The sequence below is a fragment of the Myotis yumanensis genome, unplaced genomic scaffold (genome assembly GCF_028538775.1).
Source record: "Myotis yumanensis isolate MYYU_CA2020_CCGP unplaced genomic scaffold, mMyoYum1.0.hap1 SCAF_23, whole genome shotgun sequence".
NCBI lineage: Eukaryota > Metazoa > Chordata > Mammalia > Chiroptera > Vespertilionidae > Myotis > Myotis yumanensis.
In genome coordinates, this window is record NW_027223774.1 from 13,667,009 (window position 1) to 13,687,987 (window position 20,979).

General features: G+C 57.4%; 1 protein-coding gene and 1 non-coding gene across 3 annotated transcripts; one reads left to right on the top strand and one right to left on the bottom strand.

Moving 5' to 3' along the window:
• Positions 1-2,588: 2,588 nt before the first annotated feature.
• CEACAM16 (CEA cell adhesion molecule 16, tectorial membrane component) lies at positions 2,589-12,960 on the bottom strand. 2 transcript variants are annotated; one of them, XM_070401803.1, is made up of 8 exons: positions 12,955-12,960; positions 10,889-11,063; positions 9,453-9,797; positions 8,858-9,133; positions 7,632-7,910; positions 5,049-5,375; positions 3,087-3,158; positions 2,589-2,964 (listed from the first exon to the last, which is right to left on the bottom strand). In XM_070401803.1, exons 2-7 carry the CDS (start codon positions 10,923-10,925, stop codon positions 3,094-3,096), a joined length of 1,329 nt encoding a protein of 442 aa, XP_070257904.1. In that variant the 5' UTR covers positions 10,926-11,063; positions 12,955-12,960; the 3' UTR covers positions 2,589-2,964; positions 3,087-3,093. The 2 variants fall into 2 exon arrangements, with proteins under 2 accessions (XP_070257904.1, XP_070257903.1); XM_070401802.1 differs by lacking the exons at positions 3,087-3,158; positions 12,955-12,960 and having other exon boundaries at positions 2,592-2,964; positions 10,889-11,000.
• A 6,603-nt stretch (positions 12,961-19,563) lies between these two features.
• On the top strand, positions 19,564-19,669 carry LOC139000419 (U6 spliceosomal RNA). The gene has a single exon (XR_011469595.1). It is a non-coding gene; the product is annotated as a U6 spliceosomal RNA (small nuclear RNA).
• Positions 19,670-20,979: the final 1,310 nt, after the last annotated feature.

Here is a 20,979-nt window from a genome sequence, read left to right on the forward strand (position 1 = left end):
TGGATGAGGCGGCTGCAGCTCCAGCAGGCGTCTTGGACCACGAGGTGATGAAGAGAATGGAAGTCCCAGGCCAAGAACAATGGAGCAGAAAGAAAGAGCTGTGTCCCTGGTGACACCATGGAACCACCATTCCAGCTCTGAACAATTTGTTTATGAGTGCTTTTTTATGTCTGAGAGAGGCAACCTTCTATCCATGCAAGCTACTCTTACCTATGCCAGTCCTCTTTATTTTTTTTTAAATATTTTATTGATTTTTTACAGAGAGGAAGGGAGAGGGATAGAGAGTTAGAAACATCGATGAGAGAGAAACATCGACCAGCTGCCTCCTGCACACCTCCTACTGGAGATGTGCCCGCAACCCAGGTACATGCTCTTGACCGGAATCGAACCTGGGACCCTTCAGTCCACAGGCCGACGCTCTATCCACTGAGCCAAACCGGTTAGGGCGCCAGTCCTCTTTTATCTTATGTTAGTTTTGTCTTTGTTGCTTCTGTTGTGTGTTATTTCCAGTCTCTCCTACTGGCCACTAAAAAGAAATTCTCACCGATATACGGAGGCTCGAGCCCTACAGCTGCCACTGACTTTTCGTTGTTGTTGTTGTTGTTAATACTCACCCGAGGATATTTTTCCATGGATTTTTAGGGAGAGTGGAAGAGAGAGGGAAAGACAGAGAGAAACATCGATGTGAGAGAAACACATCCGTTGGTTGCCTCCTGCAGGAGCCCTGACCAGGGCCCGGGCCAGGGAGGAGCCTGCAACCGAAGTACATGCCCTTGACCGGAATCGAACCCGGGACCCTTTAGTCCACAGGCCGAGGCTCTATCCGCTGAGCCAAACCGGCGAGGGCTGTCACCGGCTCTTATGTGAACTTGGAGGGGTGGGGAGAAACGGACGCTATTTCCCATTGGGGGGCTGACTAGTGTTGGGATTAAGAGTAAGGGCTCAAGTCCATCCTCAGTTTCTAGGGGTGTTGCTGCCTGGAAACTCTCATACTAGAGGCCACTGATTTAGGTAATAGCTTCCAAAATCATAGCGCCCCTGGACTTTCTAGTGGACAGGACTTCTGGCTCTCTCTTCATTGGCCAGAGTGGGTCACATGGCCTCCTGTAGCTGCAAAGCAGTCTGGGAAAGTGAGTACCTGACATTTTTCATCTTCTTTCACAGTAGTCAGTGCTTGCTATCATGGAAGAGGAGAGGGGAATAGCGGCTGGGGAGCAGTTCACAAACCTACCATGTCCCCGTCCCCCCCGCCACACACAATGTATATTTATTGAGAATCTAACCCGGGACAGACAGGCCCTCTACTTCAACCAGAGCAGCGTCTCCTTTCTTTTCTATATGAGTCTCCTCTGCCTCTCATCTCAAAAAGTTTGTCTATTTTATTGGCATTTCCAAAGAATCACTAGGATTTATTGACCAAACCCAATTTTGTTTTAAATTTTGTCCAATTTTTGCTTTGATCGTTCTCAATTTCTTACCTTGTTTTCTTTGATTTATTTTGTGGACTTTTCCTAGTTTCTTGAGTGGAAAGCTTATTTGCTTCACTTGGAAGTTCTTTTCTTTTATTACATTCAATGCATTTAAACATCCCCCCTCCCAGTGTGGCTTTGGCCACACCCCACAGGTTTCTATATGGAGTGTTTTCACTGCCGTTTGATTCTGGTTGACTATGAATATATATATTTTAATTGATTTCAGATGGGGAGAGGGACAGAGAGATAGAAGCATCAATGATGAGAGAGAATCATTGATTGGCTGCCTCTTGCACGCCCCCTACTAGGGATCGAGACTGCAACCCGGGCATGTGCTCTTGACCGGAATCGAACCTCCAACCCTTCAGTCCGCAGGCCTGTGCTCTATCCACTGAGCCAAACCGGCTAGGGCTCTGGTTGCTATTTTAATGACCTCTATAATCTAAATATTATTTACATTTAAGGAATTGTTTTCAAATGTGTAGAAATTTTGGGGGAGAGAAGGCTATAGCTTTTGAACTGATATCTACTTTTATTGCATTGCTATTTTATTTATTTATGTACTTTTTTTAGAGAGAGTGGAAGGAAGGGAGGGAGAGAGGGAGAGAGAGAGAGAAACATCAATGTGAGAGAGACACATCGATTGGTTGCCTCCCGCACGTGCCCCAACCAGGGCTGGGATCAAACCTGCAACCCAGGTTCATGCTCTTGAGCAGGAATTGAACACATGACCCTTGGTGTACGGGCTGATACTCTCACCATTGAGAAACACTGGCTGCATTGCTATTTTAAATAACATATTGACCTACCATTTAAACTTGCATTGAGAGAAAGCTCTGCAGCTAATACAATGGTTTGGAAAACTCTAGTTTACCCTGAGCCCACACCCTGGACATACTGAAGGCCCAGTGAATCGATGGCAAATGTGAGATTAGGACCCCGATGTTGTAACTCATATCCATCCTGTGCACAAGCAGCTCGGCTTCAGGGCCTGGGTGGTGGAGCGAGCGCAGCATGGGGGAGGCCGCGTCCGCAGAGCCCAGCTCTGTGGGTGCCCACGGGAGGGGCAGTCTCTGGCCCCCTGGGAGGCCGGACCCTCAGCTGTCACCTGGGCAGATGTGGGAAGGGCCCGAGGCCCTGCCAGTGAGTAGGAGGGCTCGCAGCCCTGTGATCCGGGCACCCCTGTGCACGCACGCACACAGACCGAGAAGAATCTCGGGTGGGAAAGGCAGCCTGCGGGCAACCAGGAAGCGGCAGGGTTGGCGATGGTGGAAGGAGAGGCGGACACACGGTGTTAACCAGCAGGTTTATGGCCTCGGCGGCTCTCCGACAGCTCAGTGGAGGAGTAGGGCCCTGTTGGCTCTAACTCTACAGTGGAAGCAGGAGAACAGAGGACCGAAACCACGGTGATCTTCCGCTCACGGGGGGAGGTGGGGAGGGTGGCAGAGGTCTTCTCTCTGGAGGTCTCCAGGGCGGCGCTGCTACGCCAGGGCTGTGGGGGAGGATGGGGCAGAGGGCAGAGGGGGCCATCAGGGAGGCAGGGGACCAGGTCCCCGGTGCCCCCACCCCTCCCGCTCCCCTGCCCACCCCCAGCCTCCCGGCGGCCCCGCCCACCCCACGCTCAGCCTGTGCCAGGTTCAGGTTCAGGAAGGTAGCGCTGGTCCTCGTGCAAGGGAGGAAGGCTGACTGTGAGAAGAGAGACAGGTGAAAGGGCATTCCCGGGCCTCATTGGGGGGTGGCCTGCTGTCCCAGGACAACGTTCTCCGCCCAACGCTGGCCCAGAAAACCAGGGCTTGAAGAGTGAGTGGATGAAAGAGGGGGTCGGGGTGCCTGCCGGTGATTGGGTCCCTGATCCTAGAAGCTTCAAGTCCGAGGGAGGGCGACTCTGTCCCTGACTCAGGGACATGGCTTCTGAGAGTGTCTGGTCTGATGGGGGAGGCAAGACTCCAGCCTGGGGAATGACCTAGTCTCCAGTGTCTGTGAGCTCCTTGTCTAATGGGGAAAACACGGCCCTGTTTCTGGAACATGGCCTCTCAGACCCCTGGAGAGGCTCAGTCTGATGGAGGAAACACGGTCCCTGGCTCTGGGAGCCCCCAGTCTGATGGAGGAAACACGGTCCCTGATTCTGGGAGCTCCCAGTCTGATGGAGGAGGCATGGTCCCTGACTCTGGGAGCTCCCAGTCTGATGGAGGAGACACGGTCCCTGACTCTGGGAGCTCCCAGTCTGATGGAGGAGACACGGTCCCTGATTCTGGGAGCTCCCAGTCTGATGGAGGAGACATGGTCCCTGACTCTGGGAGCTCCCAGTCTGATGGAGGAGACACGGTCCCTGACCCTGGGAGCTCCCAGTCTGATGGAGGAAGCATGGTCTCTGACTCTGGGAGCTCCCAGTCTGATGGAGGAGACATGGTCCCTGACTCTGGGAGCTCCCAGTCTGATGGAGGAGACACGGTCCCTGATTCTGGGAGCTCCCAGTCTGATGGAGGAGACACGGTCCCTGACTCTGGGAGCTCCCAGTCTGATGGAGGAGACACGGTCCCTGACTCTGGGAGCTCCCAGTCTGATGGAGGAGGCATGGTCTCTGACTCTGGGAGCTCCCAGTCTGATGGAGGAGACACGGTCCCTGACTCTGGGAGCTCCCAGTCTGATGGAGGAGACACGGCCCCTGATTCTGGGAGCTCCCAGTCTGATGGAGGAGACACGGTCCCTGATTCTGGTGAGAAAAACCTGGTCCTCAACATTTGGGAATTCCCAGTCTGGCGGAGAAGACATTGTTCCTGATTTGTGGGAACTCCCAGTCTGATGGGGAGACACGGTCCCCAACACCTGGGAGCTCCCAGTCTGATGGAGGAGACATTGTTCCCAACTTCTGGGTGCTCCCAGTCTGGGAGTGGTGGTCCCCAACATCTGGAAATTCCCAGTCTGACAAAGGAGACACAATGCCTACCACCTAGACACCTCCATCGTAATGGAGTAGGTCATTCCCATTTCAGTTTGAGAGAGAAATTCCACCCTCCGCTGGGAGAAATTCTGTCCGCACTCCCACCGTAACGCAAAAGGTGAGACGTGATCCCCATTGTCTAGGGTGACAGTCTGAAGAGGGAGGCAGGATCCACCCTGACTCCAGACCTCCAGTCTGACAGGGGAGGTCAACTCCCACCATTAGCCAACTTCCCCAGTGCGATGGTAGAAGCAATGCCTTCTGTGTTTTAGGGTCTACTCATCTGTGGGGAAAAGGATGCCCTGTTCTCCTGTCAGTCTGGGGTACCGCTTGTCTGAGAGAGAAGGCATGGAAGCCCCCTCCAGTAGCCCCCAGTCTGACAGAGGAGGCCTATGGACCCCCCCAGTAGCCCCCAGCCTGACAGAGGAGGCCTGTGGACCCTTGTTCTAGGTCATCAGTTTGACAGAAGAGGCAGAAGAGCTCATTTGGGGACCCCCCCAGTCAGATGGAGGAGGCAAGGTCCTTTCTGGCAGTCTGGTGGGAAGGCATAGCCATGGGAGAGTTAGAGAAGCCCCTTTTGGGAGCCCCTGTCTGCAGGTGGCGCCCCCCGGCCCCCAACCCTTCCGCACACTCACGGGCCACCTGCAGCTCCAGCTCCAGCGTCTCCGTCTTGCCCTGCAGCGTGACGGTCTTGAGCGTGTAGCGCCCGGCGTCCGTGAGGTTCACTTTCTGCACCAGCAGCGAGCAGTTGGGGAAGCCCACCTCCCGGCCGGTGTGCGCGGGGCCTGCGATCCAGTTCCCGGACGGCAGCTGGCTGAGCAGCCGGTTGGGCTCGGAGGCAGGCCCGCGGTACCAGGCGTAGACCAGCAGGTCCTTGGGGTAGCCCTGGACGGTCAGCGTCACGTCCTGGCCCTCCGTCGGCTTGGTCGGCACGGGCACGATGGACATGGCCACGACAGCCGCTGGGGGGAGAGTGAGGGGACGCGGGCTCAGCTGGGCATCGTGCCCCCTTCCTGCCCCCAGCGGGCTCAGCTATGCCCGCCCCCAGCCGGCTGTGCTCCCCCGTGCAGGGCTCTGGGAAGGAGACAGAGGAAGTTGGTGGCTGATGTGGAGGGTCTCGCGTCCCGATAAGCCTGCCAGGGATTCTGTCTTCCTCGGTCAGACCGGGCGGCCCCAGCCGGGCGGGGGGTGGCCACCTCTCCCCCATGAGACGAAAATTGTTCAGCCTTTGGGGGATCTTTCTCTCACGAAAGTGCAAGACCCTAGAGCAGTGGTTCTCAACCTTCTGGCCCTTTACATACATTTCCCCATGTTGTGACCCAACCATAAAATTATTTTCGTTGCTACTTCATCACTGTCATGTTGCTACTGTTATGGATCGTCATGTCAATATCTGATATGCAGGATGGTCTTAGGCGACCCCTGTGAAAGGGTCGTTCGACCGTCAAAGGGGTCGCGACCCACAGGCTGAGAACCGCTGCCCTAGAGGCTAGGGTCATGTCTCCTCCATCAGATTGCAGACTCCCAACATATAGGGGCCACGTCTCCCCTATCTGATCGGAAATTCTAGAAAACGGGGGGCCGTGTCTCCCCCATTAGATCAGAAATTCTAGAACGTGGGGACCACGTCGTCCCCATCAGATAGGTGGGAGCTGTGTGCCCCAGGGGGTCCTTCCTGCCAGGCGGGGAGGCCCGGACATGTGCGGGCTGCGGTTTCCCATCAGGCTGAGCGTTCCTGGGGGGCAGAGGCCGTGTCTCCTCCATCGGGTGGGAGCACGATCACTGGGCTCGGTCTTTCCAATCAGGCTGGGACCCCAGAGACTGGACGGGGGCATCAGACTAGACATTCCTAGAAAGTGGGAGGCCTGTACTCCCCCATCAGATTGGGAGTAGCCCCAAGGTGGGAACTGTGTCTCCCCCATCAGACTAGGAATTCTAATAAATAAATAAATAAATAGATAGATAGATAGATAGATAGATAGATAAATAAATAAAAGGGCCATGTCTCCTCAAGGCCATGTCTCCCCCATCAGAATAGAAGCTCTCCCCAAGCGAGGACTGGGTCTCCTCCATCTGATTGGAAGCTCATTGAGGGTGGGTGTCAGGTCTTCCCCATTGCCTCTCCTCTCTGACTAGCAGATGGTCCCTGTCCCAGGACCATCTCTTTGAGGGCAGAGACCATGCCTCCTCCATCAGATCAGCGGCTCCCCCGGGAGGGGAAGGATGATGTCTCCTTTTTCCTCTGTCTCTCTCCTGGCACCTGCCGGGGTTGCTGACAGTTCAGAAGGCCCACTCCCTGCACGTACCTGCACGCCTGGGACACCCCCCTCAGGCAGGGCCTGGGGCAGCACCTGAGGTCATCTGCCCCCCCCCCCCACCCCCCCTGCCTCCTGCCAGGACCAGCTGCCGGCCCAGTGGGGAGGGGCAGGAGGCACACTTACCTCTGGGGATGTCATTTCTGCTTTGGGTGAAAGAGGATCCACCCTTTGGATGAGACCCAGCCTGTTAGGAGGAGGGAGGGGAGGAGGGGGGGGGGGCGACTGCTCCCACGGTCCCCGGGGGATGGGGGCCACTTGGGAAGGAACCAAGAGGGAATTAATCAGACCCTAATGTTCAAAGCCACCACCCCCAGGGGATGAGGAAGTGTCCCCGGAGGCTCCCTACGGCTCTGAAAACACCAGCTGTGCCTGCAGCCCCAGCCCCAGGTCATTTAAGGACAAGGACAAGACAGTGCCGTCCCAGCTGTGTTTTTCCATTTGCCAACAATTGGCTGTGATTTTCAGAGAGAGAGAGAGAGAAAGAAAGAGAGAGAGAGCCCCCCAGTGGGTGCCCACACCGTCGTTTGGGCCAGATAACGGGGTAACCCACCAGGCCGCCCAGAAATTCAGAGGCCTCTCCCAGGGCGTGGGTGAAGGCCCTTGGCAGCTGCGACTGAGTTTAGAACGGGGCCCCCGCTGTGCAGTGTGGGCCAGGTTTGCCGTCTGTTTTCCAGGTGACAGGACGCACTGTCTCCCTTTGCCTCCTGGACGAAGAGGGGTCCACCTGGCAGGTTGCTTGGCCACCAGCTGGGTTGAGACTCTCTCCCTTTCCCATCCTTAGTTGGGCGGATGGTGGCCTAACCGCTCGCTGGTGGAGCAGCCAAACCTTTACGGTCCACTGGGCCTCCCGGGGGGGAGGGGGCCGGGGGAGAGGGGCAGGGGTCCGGCTGGGCGACTCACCAGTGAGCTTGACCACCACCGAGGCCGATCCGGAGAGCAGGGTCTTGGGGTTCTTAGCAATACACGTGTACGTGCCCTCCTGGGCCGCCGTCATGCCGCTGATGTTGAGGTGGTCTTGGCCGTTCTTTAGGGCCCGCCCGTTGAAGGCCCACACGTACTCGGGGTCCGGGCAGGACCGGGACACGCACCACAGGGTGAGGGATGCGTTGAAGTCAACTTTGATGGTGCAGCCCGTGAGGGTGGTGGAATCCTGGAGGATGGCCACGCGTTCCGGGCCAACTGTGGGGCAGGAGCGAGAGACACGGGGCAGTAGAGGGGGGCGGGGAGGGGAGGGGAGGGGGCACCCCTGGCTTTCTTTCCACCGGCCTGGGCCCCTGGGAATAGCGGGGCCTCGTGGAGGGAAAAAGAGCTCCGGCCTTTTCGGATGCCACACGGGTCTCTAACTCGCTCTAGGAAGGATCTTGAGTCACTTTCCCTCTCAGGGGAGGGATCTCAGTTTCTCTTCTGGAAAAAGAGGGTGTTGAGCCAGACTGCATTTCAAGATAGGCTTGAAATCGACGGCTCCATTAAAAAAAAAATAAGTCTAAGCGGTTGGTTTCCGACAAGCCATTCTAGAAGTCTAGCGCGCTAAGGCTCCACGGGTGATGGCTCAGATGCTAGGATGGTCAGAGTCTGGAAATCTAGGTTTTCTAAGATTCTAGGGTCCAGTGGCTCTAAGGTTGCAGAATTAGATGCTAAGATTCTAAGAATCTCTGCTTCTAGAGTTACCAGCATCCTCAGAGTCTAGAATTCAGTGCTTCTTAAGTCGAGTCCCTTGGTCGGAGCATTCTAGGTTCTAAGATTTCCTACGTCCCCGGCCCTCGAGTGCCTCAGTGGCTAATTTTCCTCGGGTTCCACACCGCGCATCAGCGGCCCCTGGCAAGGACTCGTGGCCTTGGTAGTGTTTTTATTTTATCTCCCTTCCCAGTCCGCCACTTACTTCCCGCCTCCTTTTCAAAAACCAGTGTTGTCCCTTCCCTGAGGGAACTGCTTCAAACTGGAGGGTTATCCCATCCCAACAGTGTCCTGAGTCCTCAGGAGATGGGCCAGACACCTTTTCAGAGGGATCCCTGGTTCCTAACCCCAGGACACCTACGGACATGCTGTCTGCCCTTGGGCGCCCTGCCTTGGCCTCGGTTTCCCCAGCTATGAGGTTGGGTGTCACGGGCGGGGCCGGGAGGACTCACAGTACACGTTCAGGTTGATGGGCTCGCTGCGGCTCACACTGACCGGGTTGGAGACCTCACACTGGTAGGCCCCCGCCTCCTCCCGGCGGATGCCATGCCGGGTCAGCACCCGGCCGTCGGGGGACAGGCCTAGGCGGAGGGCGATGGGCAGAGCCTCGCCGTTGAAGAACCATCGGACCTCGGCGGGGCTGGGGCTGCTGCACAGCAGGCGCAGGGTGTCTCGGCGCTCCACCAGCTCCGTGCTGTTGGCGATGACCTCGGGCTGGGCCAGGATCTCTGTGGGGCAAGAGACAGAGGGGGAGGGCCCCGGGCACCGCCTGCTCCCGGGGCCTCCCCATTCCCAGGCAGGGGGCATGGCTGCATCCTGGTGGTGCCCCTGTAACCCCAGCCACAGTGGCAAAGAATGGGGAGAAGAGGCAGGTGTAATCCTGGAGGCCATCCTGAAGGAGGCGGGCATTTTCATGTTATTTTAAGTTTTTTTATGGCTTTAACATTTTTTGGAGGTTTTTTCTTCTTCTTTTTTTTTTTAGAAGAGGGATTGGAAAGGAGGTGGCAAGGCCTGGCTGGGGAAGAGAAGGGCTGGGGGTTATCTCACCATAGACTCGCAAGTGTCCGTAGCCCACCTCCGTCTGAAGCTGCCTGTTGAGAGTCTGAAGGATGTAGGTGCCCGAGTGCCCAGGCAGGGCGCCCTGAATGTCCAGGCTGCCGTCGGGGCGCACAGCTTCCCGCCCCGTGTGGGCTGGGCCGGGGGTCTCGTCGCCTGTGCTTACGATGTAGCTGGACACCAGGTAAGCCAGGCTGAGCGTGGGCCCCGCATACCAGCTGTAGGCGAGCAGCTCCCCCGACAGCCCGCGGACAGCCAGCGTGACGTTGTCCCCTTCGGCCGGCTGGTCGGGCTCCGGGGTGATGGAGATCTCTGCCCCGGTGCTCAAGAACGCGGCTGGGGAAGGAGCCAGAGGAGTGGGATGAGGCCGGCGTGGCCGGTCCCCTCATCAGAGGGAGAAGGAGACATGGGCTCCTGGCACCTGGGCTCCTGCGATGCCATAAGTGCTCAATACATATTAGCCAGGCTCAGAGTCAGTCCCGGGGAGGGGGGTGCTCTGAGAACTGAATTTGATGGGCTTTGCCAAGCGCATAGCCCACCGGCAGCTCCGGGGACCTTGCATTTCATGGGACTCAGACAGAGTCACCAGACGGAGGCTTCCAGGCCGGGGCTGGCTCCTCCGGCCCTCGGCCCTGACTCCCAGGCCAGTGCTCTTCCCTCGCCTCCCCACGACGAAGACACTCCACCCAACAGCGAACCTCCCAACCCGACCAGCTGGTCAGGGCCGCTCGGCTTTGCAGTGTGTGTGTGTCCCCGGGATGGGTAGCCACGGCGGTTCTCACGCAAGAGGCACGCACGCGCCTGGCCTGCTTTCTGGGACTTTCCAGGCGGGTAGAGCCTGGCTGCGAGGCAGGGCGCGGGTCTCCGCCGCTTCCTGGCTGTGGGACCCGGGCCGCGACCTCCCTTCTTGAGCCCCGGGTTTCTGGTCTATGAAGTGGGGGTGAGGAGTGGGCCTCGGAGCAGCTCCAGGTGGGGAGGACGCCCTGCCATGCTGCTCAAGTGACCTGCAGACCACGCTGTGCGTGAGGCCCATTTCATAGATGAGGAAACTGAGGCCGAGAAGGGGCAGGCACCTGCCCACAGCCAGGTCCTCGGGGAGGGGCCGGCCGCTGGTGAGAACGCACCCTGCTCCAGCTCCCACACCTCAGTCAGGGTTTGCCACGTGAGCCAAGGAGTAGCAGGGGCCGCCTCGCCCAGGCTCAGGCCCCGGCCGGCCCTGGGAATCTCCGGGGCCCACCCTGCCGGCCCCACGGGGCTGCCCGGCCCACGCCGGTGCCTCTGGGAAGAGCACACGGACCCTCTGCCTGTGTGGAGCCCAGCTGCCTCCCTGCCCAGCCTGCTGGGCTTCTGCTCACACCGTCCCTCTCCCTCCCCGAGGCCATCGGGGCTGAGGGTCGGGGGCACCAGGGGGCACCTCTCTCGCTCACCGCTGAGGAGGAGCCAGCTGCACCCAGCTAGCGCCATCTTTCGCCCCCGATCTGGCTCCTGGAGGCAGCGGCGTTGGCGTCCCGAGGCTCCTCCGAGGCCCTTCCTGGTTGGGGCTTGGCTCCGTCTGGCGCCGGACCTGGGAGGGCTCGGCGATTTGGAGCCGGGGGAGATCACCTGAATTTGGAGGGATCGAGTCACCAAGGATCGGAGGCCCTGTTTGGGTCCCAGAGCAGGCGTGGCGGGCACGGGCCAGGGGCCACGACCTGGCCAGGCCTCCTGGGGCACTGCCTAACCTTCTTTGTGCCGAGGGCCTGGGTTTGGTACCGGGAGAAGAACCAGGTCGCCGGGGAGGAGGGGGGTGGCGGGGGAAGGTTTCAGGCCAGTTCCTACCCAGGGCCCAGGCCTGGCCTCTCTGATGTGCTTCGGGGTCAAGTGAGGAGCAGAACCAAGACACGGAGGCTGCGGCTTCCTGGCCTCGCTGCTGCGGGCGGCCTTCAGCTGTCACCTCAGGGGGTGTCCTGGGAGGCGGGCGCTGTCAGGGCCTCCGTTCCTTTGCAGCTGGGGAAACTGAGGCACCGGGCAGGGGCTCCGCTGGCCTCAGTTCCGGCAGGAAAGGGATGTGAACTCTGCTCTGTTTCAAAGCCGCACAGAAGGGCCCGAGGCTGGGTGGCTGCCCTCCGCCTTTGGGATGTGCTTCCTGGCCTCCCGCTCAGGACCGAGAAACGGGGTGTAGCCCCCCGCTCTGGGCTGTGGCGAGCAGTCAGCAAGAGGCCGCACGTTAGGAATTAAGCCGGCGCCTGGCAGAGGGGGCCCCACAGGCGAGGTCGGTTGGTGTGGCTGCTACTAAAAATGTGGGCCTGGACCTAAGGCTGCTGTCCTCTCCCTCCAGGGCTCTGGGCACGTCATGGAGCCCACGGGGCCTCAGTTGCCTCATCTGTAAAATGGGAACGATGACAGCGACCCTCGCCTAGGGCTGCTGAGAGCATTAAATGAGTAAGCACGCGTGGAGGACTTACAGCAGTGCCCGGCACAGAGCAAATAAATGCTCAATAAATCGCTCTTTCGCGTATTCAGCGAGTATGGAAGGAGCCGCTCCTCCTGCAGGCCCTGTCCTAGGTGCTGGGAGGCATAGTCCCTGCCCTCGTGGGGTAAACAAATCAAATGTAAAATCTATTCCATGTCGAATGGAGGTAAGTGACGTCTAGGAAAATAAAACCCAGGAAGGGGGTTCGCAGGTTTAAATTGGGGGCAAGAGAAGGTGATGTTGGGCCGAGGTCACGTGGGAGGGCAGGGACGCAGGGGGGCGGGGGGGCGTGTCCAGGAGGAAGAGCATTCCTGACAGACGTGCGATTATCATGTCTTGGTGGCCGCTGGGTCCTGGTCCCCCGGGGCCCCAGGGGCCGGCTCCGGGGCAGGGCCCACCGGTGGCTCACCTGTCCTGGTTTGTTCCTCCAGAGCCCTGTCCTGAGCTGCCCTTGCTGGGCGGGGCTCTGATGGGGGAGTGAGAGGTGTGGGTGCCCTGGCGCCGCCTGCTCTCCCCATCCCGCTGTGGCCTCACCTCACCCTTCTCTGTCCTGGCCCAGCCCCTCCCCTGAGCCCGGGACCGCATCCCAGTGTCACTCAGGATGCCTCCCGGTGTCCCTGGGCACCTCTCACTCACCTCGTCCCAAACTGACCTTGGCATCTGCCCCAGATCTACTCCCCCGCCCCGTCCTCTTGTCAGGGGCGGCGCCACCGTCCACTGTCATTGGGGCAGAGAGACAGGCCGAGCCCCTGACGCCCCCCTCCCCACCCCACCATGCCTTATGGCGCCTGCCTCCTAAATGTTTCTTCCATGAGCTCCTTTCTCTCCCGCCCTGTGGCCCAGGCCCTGGTCTTGTCTGGCTGCCCCTCCCAACTCTTCTTCGGTCTTTGCCCCCCACCCACCGTGGTGGGTAGAACCTGCCATGGCTCCCCAGCCTCCTGGGACACCCCTTCCTTGTGGAACTTCTTGCTCCAGTTCTTCTGTCTCACGTGCACTCCCTCCACTCAGCCTGTCCCCTGCTTCCCTCTACTGTTTCCTCACCTGCCTAACAACTCCTCCTCCTCCAGGCAGCCCTCCTGGGTTCTCAGGCTGGGCCAAGTGTGCCCTGGGATCCCATCCCAACCCTGACCCCCTGGGTCGGTCTCCCCGACTGGACTGTGAGTCCTGGGACCGCAGGACCAGGGGTGCTGTGGTCACCACTGTGTCCCCCGCACTGCCCAGCCCAGCCCAGCCCAGGGTTGGGCACAGGGAGTGTTTGTGGAACCGGACCCCAGGTGTGGATGACTCACAGAGACCGGAGTCTCCAGGGAGGCCCTGGTTTCTGGTGAATTGGCTGAGGAGCATGACAAGGACTTGGCTCCAAGAGGCTTAGGGCGGAACCCGGCTCCTGTCCAGACTCCGCCATGTCCCTGCCGCCCACAGCATCACCGGGACCCTTCTCTGCTGTCTGCTCCAGCCCCTCCTCCCCGGCCCCTCCTCCCTGGTCCCTCCGCTGGTGCTCCTGGGCACCACAGGAGCCCAAATGCTCGGTCCAGTAGCTGCAGTTTGTGGAGCACCGGTGCCAGGCCTCACAGTGGAGCAGGCAGCGCTGGACAGGGCCCGTTGTCTCTCTGTAGAGTGGGTGGTGGGTGACCATGACATTGGCCTCCCTGGGTGTCCTCTGAGGGTGGAGGACAGCGGCGCATGGAGGGCCCTCGTGTGTGGACACTTCATTCACCACGCAGCTCACATGTGCTGAGACCTGCACTGTGCTGGGCTCCCTGCTAGGCGCTGGGTCGCAGCCATGAATAAGACAGACCCCAGTCCCAGCGCCGTGGAGCTGGGGAAGCCGGAGTGGCTGCGGCAGGTTCAGGGAGGGCAGCGAGAAGGCGTCACAGGAGGTGACATTGGAGTAGAGACCCGTCGAGAAAAACTCAAAAAGAGTCTAGAGCCCTAGCTGGTTTGGCTCAGTGGATAGAGCGTCGCCTGCGGACTGAAGGGTCCCAGGTTCGATTCCAGTCAAGGGCACACGCCCAGGTTGCAGGCTCGATCCCTAGTAGAGAGCGTGCAGGAGGCAGCCGATCAATGATTCTCTCTCATCATTGATGTTTCTCTCTCTCTCTCCCTCTCCCTTCCTCTCTGAAATCAATAAAAATATATTTTAAAAAAAGAAGAAGAGTGAGGCTTTACTAGAAATAAATGATAGAGATTTATTCTAGGGTCTTGGAGTTTGCAAACTGGAAACACAGCCAGGCAAAAACCCAGACGTGTCCCGAAGAAGCAAATAAAAGTACTTTTTAAAAAAAATAATAATTGACTTCAGAGAGGAAGGGAGAGGGAGAGAGAGAAACATCAATGATGAGAGAGAATCATTGATTGGCTGCCTCCTGCACGCCCTACACTGAGGATCGAGCTGAAACCTGGGCGTGTGCCCTGGCTGGGAATCGAACTGTGACCTCCTGGTTCATAGCTCCATGCTCAACCACTGAGCCACAGTGGCTGGGCGAAAAGCACATTCTTGAGAATGATCAGTCCTGCATTCTTAGCCCCGGGGTTGGTCCAGGACGGTTATCAGTCAGATTCAGGGAGACGGGGAGCTGGGTGCCAGGAGGTCTGGGCACCTTGTGCCAAGGCCCGGGTAATGGGTGTCAGGTGGCCTGGATATGTGAGTCCTTCAGGGCACAATTAGAGGGCTACCTGGAGGGCCAGGCACTCATGCAGGACTGGAACATTCCAGAAAGTTTAAGTTCCCGGGCTAGTGAGAACAGGAGTGGAGTCTTTCCTCATGCCCGGACCCTCATCACGTTACTACTTGTAGCAGCTTGGTGTTCCGTAGACTCAGGAAGGGACCTACGTGATTCTGGGGGAAGAGCCTTCCTGGCAGAGGGAACAGCCAGTGCAAAGGCCCTGGGGCAGGAGTGCTTTGGTAAGTGTGAGGCCCTGAGGCTGGAGCCTGTTTTGCAGACAAGGAAACTGGAGGTTCAGGGTCATTGCCTCGAGAAGCTGGACTGGGTACTCTCATCTTCCACACGACCAGCTGGGGACAAGGTTCTCTGACCCTGTTTTGTCAGCTCCGTTCCCCCACTCCCAGCCCTCTCTCACCAGCCGCCTCATTCATTCCTTAGGGAGCCCAGGCTGCCTGGGCCCACCTCATTCAGCCCCCAGGCTGAGGCCCCACCTACCGGGCTTAGTCAATGTTTGCTACGTAGATAAGGTGGGTGGCCTGTGTCCCCTGGCAGGACTGTTGGCCTGTCCTCCCCGTGCGGAGACCTTGGAGCTGAGGGGTTGGCTGGCAGGTTTCTGAAACCCCCTCCCCCTCTCGGTATCTCACCAGGGCGAGGCTGAGGCTGCTGCAATATTTACTCACGGATCTGACCTCAGGGTGTGGCTTCCTGTGCCACCTGGCCAGATCCCGGCTTGGTCATGTTCCTGGGGAGAAGGGACCCATGTCCCCTTAACTCCTCACCCTGGGAAGAGCACGCAGACCCCCGTGCGAGAGGAGACAGTGGGCGGGGGGGGGGGGGGGGGGTAGGCGCCTCAGGCCTTGGCACGGGCTGTTCCCTTTGCTCGGATATCCACCTCGCCCCCCTCCTCCTTCCCCTCTCACCTCATTTACCTGGGGCTTTCCAGGCTATTCAATCATTTAACAAATATTTATTGAGCGTGGACTATCTGCCAGGTTGCGTCAAGGGTACAGGCCACCTCGCTTCCCTGTGGGGCTAAGTCCTATTGGAGGGAGATGGGCAATAGTCAAACAACTGATAACCGCGTCTCATCAGGGAGTCAGGGAGAGGTGAGTGCTATAAAACATAACACAGGGCCAGAGGACGGGGAATGGCGGGGGCGGGCCTCTCTGAGGAGGGAACGTCGCAGGGAAAGGGGTTGGCAGAAGGGACAGCAAAGGCCCTGAGGCAGGAGGTGCCTGGTGAGTGAGGACAGCTGGGAGGCTGTGTGGCTGGAGCTGAGTGAGGGGGGAGGGGGCAGCGGGAGGTGGTTGGAGAGGGAGAGCATCTTGTCTCCCCTCCCCTCCCCCGCCCCTCCCATATCATTTGAAAGCAAATTCCAGCCGTTATCTAACTTTATTCATAGGTACTGCAGCCCGCATCCCTAAAATGTAAGGGACTCATTAGAAAACCACATGCACAGTGTCACTATTTCACCTCAAAAGTGAAAAGGAAGTGAAAACAAGCCATGCCTTAGTCTCTTCAAATGCCCAGCCAGTGTTCAAATTCACTTTGGTCTCCGAAACAATTTAATCTCTTTATCAGCTTCACCGGGGCATAAGTCCCTTCCCAGAAAATTCATCTCGGGCAGCCAGCACCCAAATCTAGCTCCAGGGCCCTTTTATCACCCTGAACGCTTCCTCAGGGCAGGATTTATTATTATTATTATTATTTTAATGTGTTATGATTTTTTTATTCATTGATTTATCTTGTTTTTAATCATTCTTTATTGTTGAAAATATTACACATGTCCCCCTCTCTCCCCCACTGACCCCCAAAGACCTTGTATGCATATATGCATAACCCATGACACAGACAATAGGGTGCTGAAGGTCTGAGGCAAGATGGGTGGGGGGGGCAGTGCAGGTTGGAGGGGGTCAAAATGGTTAGCTATTTCGACATCTTTGCTTCAGCAGTGGCCTCCTGGCCTCCAAGTCCCCTGTGGAACCCCTCCCTCCAGACTCACCCCCCCACCCACCCCGCCCTGGCACAGGAGAGAGCCTGCACCCCCCTCGACGGCCGCTCCCCCTGCGCCAGCTGACCAGCCACTGTTTCAGAGGGCAATGCCCTATGCTCACAAAGGGGCTGGATTCCGAGGAAGGGTTTTCCCCATGAATCATAATCACTCTTGGTCACGGCCCAGCCCGCTTCCTTCCCCACACAGCCACTTCCTCGTTCGCAAAATAAGCAGCCACAGCCCTGAGAATCTAGGGGCGCCCTGGACTCAGAGGAAGGAGTGGTGGTGGCAGGCAGTGACCTCCGGTGGGCAGAGCGTGGGTGGGCAGAGCGAGGGCTCCTACGCTCCGAGGTCCAGCCTAGGACACTGGTCTCTTCCTCATTGGGCCAAGCACTTCGCCCCAGGCCTGAAATTCCACCCTCCGGTTAGCACCCGAGGCTAAGCCTTGCGCTCTCCTCTGCGCCCTCTTGTGGAAGCCAGGGCCCCCTGCAGGACACACAGACCCCAGCGTGGGCTGTGGGCATGGGCATGGGCTACATCTTCTCCCTTCAGGCTGGAAAAAGAGGAGGGTAAAGCTTGGGTGTTAGAAAGATATTGGTTCCATTCCCAGTTTGTCCACTTACACCCTGCCTCAGTTTCCTCAGCAGTAAAACAGGGATAATGTAGTTCTTCCCTCACAAAACTGTCACAAGGCTCTCTCTATATAAAAGCCTAATATGCTAAGTGTCAGACCGTTCGCTCAACCAGTCGCTATGACGTGCACTGACCACCAGGGGGCAGACGCTCTGAGTGGTAGGTTAGCTTGCTGCTGGGGTCCAGCCAATCGGGACAGGGCAAGATGGGCCGGACACACCCTGGAGCCTTCCCATGGTCCCTCCTCGGCCGGCCCTGATGGGCCCGATCAGGTCTGGGTGAGATGGGCTAGACCAGGGGTGGGCAAACTTTTTGACTCGAGGGCCACAATGGGTTCTTAAACTGGACCGGAGGGCCGGAACAAAAGCATGGATGGAGTGTTTGTGTGAACTAATATAAATTCAAAGTAAACATCATTACATAAAAGGGTACGGTCTTTTTTTTTTTTTTTTTTTTTAGTTTTATTCATTTCAAACGGGCCGGATCTGGCCCGCTGGCCGTAGTTTGCCCGCGGCTGGGCTAGACACTCCCTGGAGCCCTCCCGTGGCCCCTCCCCTGCCTCTAAAATATTTCATCTAATCAATTTCCTTTCAATGAGCACGAATTTGTGCACTGGGCCTCTGGTACGTAAATAAATGTACAGCACTTAGCACAGTGCATGGTGTATACAGTACATGCTTAATAAATGTTTATTATTATTATTTGTTAATCCTCACCCAAGGATGTTTTTCCCATTGATTTTTTAGGGAGAGTGGAAGAGAGAGAGAAAGACAGTGAGAAACTTTAATGTGAGAGAAACACATAGATTGACTGCCTCCTGCATGAGCCCTGACCAGGGGCTGGGCCAAGGATCGTGCTGTAACCAAGGTGCATGCCCTTGACCAGAATGGAACCCGGGACCCTTTGGTCCGCAGGCTGACGCTCTATCCACTGAGCCAAACAGGCTAGAGCAATAAATATTTATTATTTATTATTACATTGGTCCCAGATTGCCTTCCCCACTAGACTGCAAGCTTTTCGAGAGTAGGAGCTGGTCTGGTTTCTCTTCATGTTCCTGGTGCCCAGTTGAGCTCAGCAACAGAGCTTGGTGTACAGTAGTTGCTCAATAAACGCTTGTCAGTGAATGAATGGAGACTGCTAGGTACCGAAGAGAAGGATCTAGATTTTGAGAATCTACGCACATTCACTTAGTCCACATACATTTCTTGAGCCCCTACCCTGTGCCTGCCCCATGCTGGGTGGTGCTGGGACCCACTGGTGACTGAGACAGGCCCTGCCCTCTCAGGGCTCACAGTCCAGCAGGGAGACAAACCTGTCTTCAGACAGTAACGACCCAGAGCGGGCAGGGCTGAGGTGGATGAACTCAGCTCGGGGTTTAAGGAGGGCTTCCTGGAGGAAGAGGCGTCTAAGCTGAGACCTGGAGGATGAATGGGGGCAGGGCAGGTTGAGTGGAGTGGTGTGCCTGTGGACATGCTCCAAACAGTGGGAACAGAATGTGCAAGGGCTTGGAGGAAGTTCAGTTCAGTGAACCTGCCTCCTACACGCCCCCTACTGGGGAACAAGACCACAGGGTGGGGTGAGGGGCGGGGGTGCTGAGAGAAGAGACTGAGGGGCCCCCAGGAGCCAGACCTGGTGGGGAGTTGGAGGTTGTGGTGAAAAGTCTGGACTTTTTTAGGGCACTGGGGAGCCATGGATGGTTCTGTTCTGAGCAGGGAAGGGCAGTGCTGAGCTTGGGCTTTAGAAAGATGCCGTGTCTTGTCTTGTGCTGGGAGGATGGCAGGGGGCAGGAGACCAGGTAGGAGGCTGGGGAGAGGCTGGGGAGGAACAGCCTGGCCCCGGGCTGGGCTGTAGAGACCACGGGACACTGAATTCGGGAGACCTAGGGGGCAGGTTCCAGTATCTGCCCCAGGGACACTGAGGGAGGGAGGTGCCTATGTCAGGTCTGTGCCGCTGGGCGAACTCTCTGCAGACCTGGAAAGGCAGAGAAAGGGGCAGATGCATGGGAGTGTGTGGAGGGGGCAGGTGCATGGAGAGCGGGCCTCAGCAGCCTCTTGTCTGCGGGTCTGCACGGTCCTCTGCTGCCCCCTGCTGGCTCCCATGCTGCCTGCAAGTCTGGCAGCAAAAAAACAACAACAAAAAAACCAAAAAAATCCCGGACCCAATAAAGCCCCAACCCCAACCAGAGGTAAAATACGACCGTGTTGCAGGCCAACACTCACATTCACTGTCCCGAATCCCGCCCACACCTCGGGCCTAGGTCTCCAGCTGCCTTCTCCCGCCAACGCCTCGAACTAAACTCCAACTGGCTTCCCAAACCCAGCCCTCCTCTTTCTTTTGCAAAAAAACCGGTTTTATTGGGTGCGCTGGGAGGCAGCACATATACCACAATCGGAACAGACAGAGCAGACTAGCCTGGCCCCTGCGCAAGGATGACAGGCAAAGGCGTGAAGTGTTTCATGTGTAAAAAACAAACACAGTTTTATTACAATGTAATTCACCGTCCATATAATTCACTCACGTTAAGTACGCAGGTCAGTGTTTTTGGCATATTCGTAGGGCTGTGAAACTGTCACCACAATAAAGTTTATTTTTATTATTATGCTTAAAAATGTGCTCTTATTGCTTTAGAGAGAGAGAAAGGGAGAGGGAGAGAGAAGCATCCACCAGCTGCCTCCGGCACGCCCCCTACTGGGGAAAAGCCTGCAACCCCCTGTTGGTGCAGAGGAGGCTGCCCAGCCAGCCGAGCCACACGGGCCAGGGCAGCTAATCAGTTTTAGGACCTTCCCATTACCCCCACAAGAAACCTTGTAGCCATTAGCAGACACTCCCCTCTCCTCGCTCGCAGCCCCTGGGCACCTTCCGTCTGCTTTCTGTCTGTAGGTTTGCCTGTTCTGGATATCTCATGTGAGTGCGATCCTACAACACGCAGCCTTTTGTGTCTGCTCCTTCACCTGACTCAGCGTTCTCAAGATTCATCCCTGTCGTAGCATTTCATTCCTTTTTTTATGGCTGAGTAATATTTCATGGTCCGGATAGACCCCATTAGGTTTATCCTTTCATCCCTGATGGAAATTTGGACTATCTCCACCTGTTGGCTATTGTGAGTAACTAGGGGCACAGTGCACAAATTCGTGCACCCTGAAAGAAACTGTGGGCCTCGAGGCTGCGGTAGGCTCAGGGGCGGGTCCCCACCCAGCCCCTCCCACTGCCGGGTCCCGTCCCCTGTCTGCCAGCAGCCCCACTCCCACCGCTGCGGCTCCCACACGCTGATGGCGCTGGCCCCGTTCGCACCAGCTGATGGTACCGAGTGATCGGGACCGGCCCCAGGCCCCAGCAGTGGGTGCGAGTGTGAGCAGGGCTGGTGCCAGCAGCAGGTGCGAGTGCCTGGTGGGACCACAGAGCATGGGAGCAAAGAATTTTCAATAACCACCAGAGCCTCGCCCTGATGACAGCAACCGGTGCCCTGCCTTGGTCTGGCGCCCCTGCTCATCTACTCCACCATCCCGCTGCAGCCAAGGCCCTTCATGTTCCACACATGCCCCCTGGTGGTCAGCACATGTCATAGCAACCGGTTGTTCAGTTGTTCGGTTGTTTCAGTTGTTCCACCGTTGGGTCTATTTTCATATTAGCCTTTTATTATATAGGATGCTGCTGTGAACATTCGTGTACAAGCTTTTTTTGTGTGGATGTATGTCTTAATTTCTTGCAAACCCAGCCCTTTTGCGGTGTGAACCCCATCACTGTCCCCTGTCATCCTGTTGAACAAACCAGATA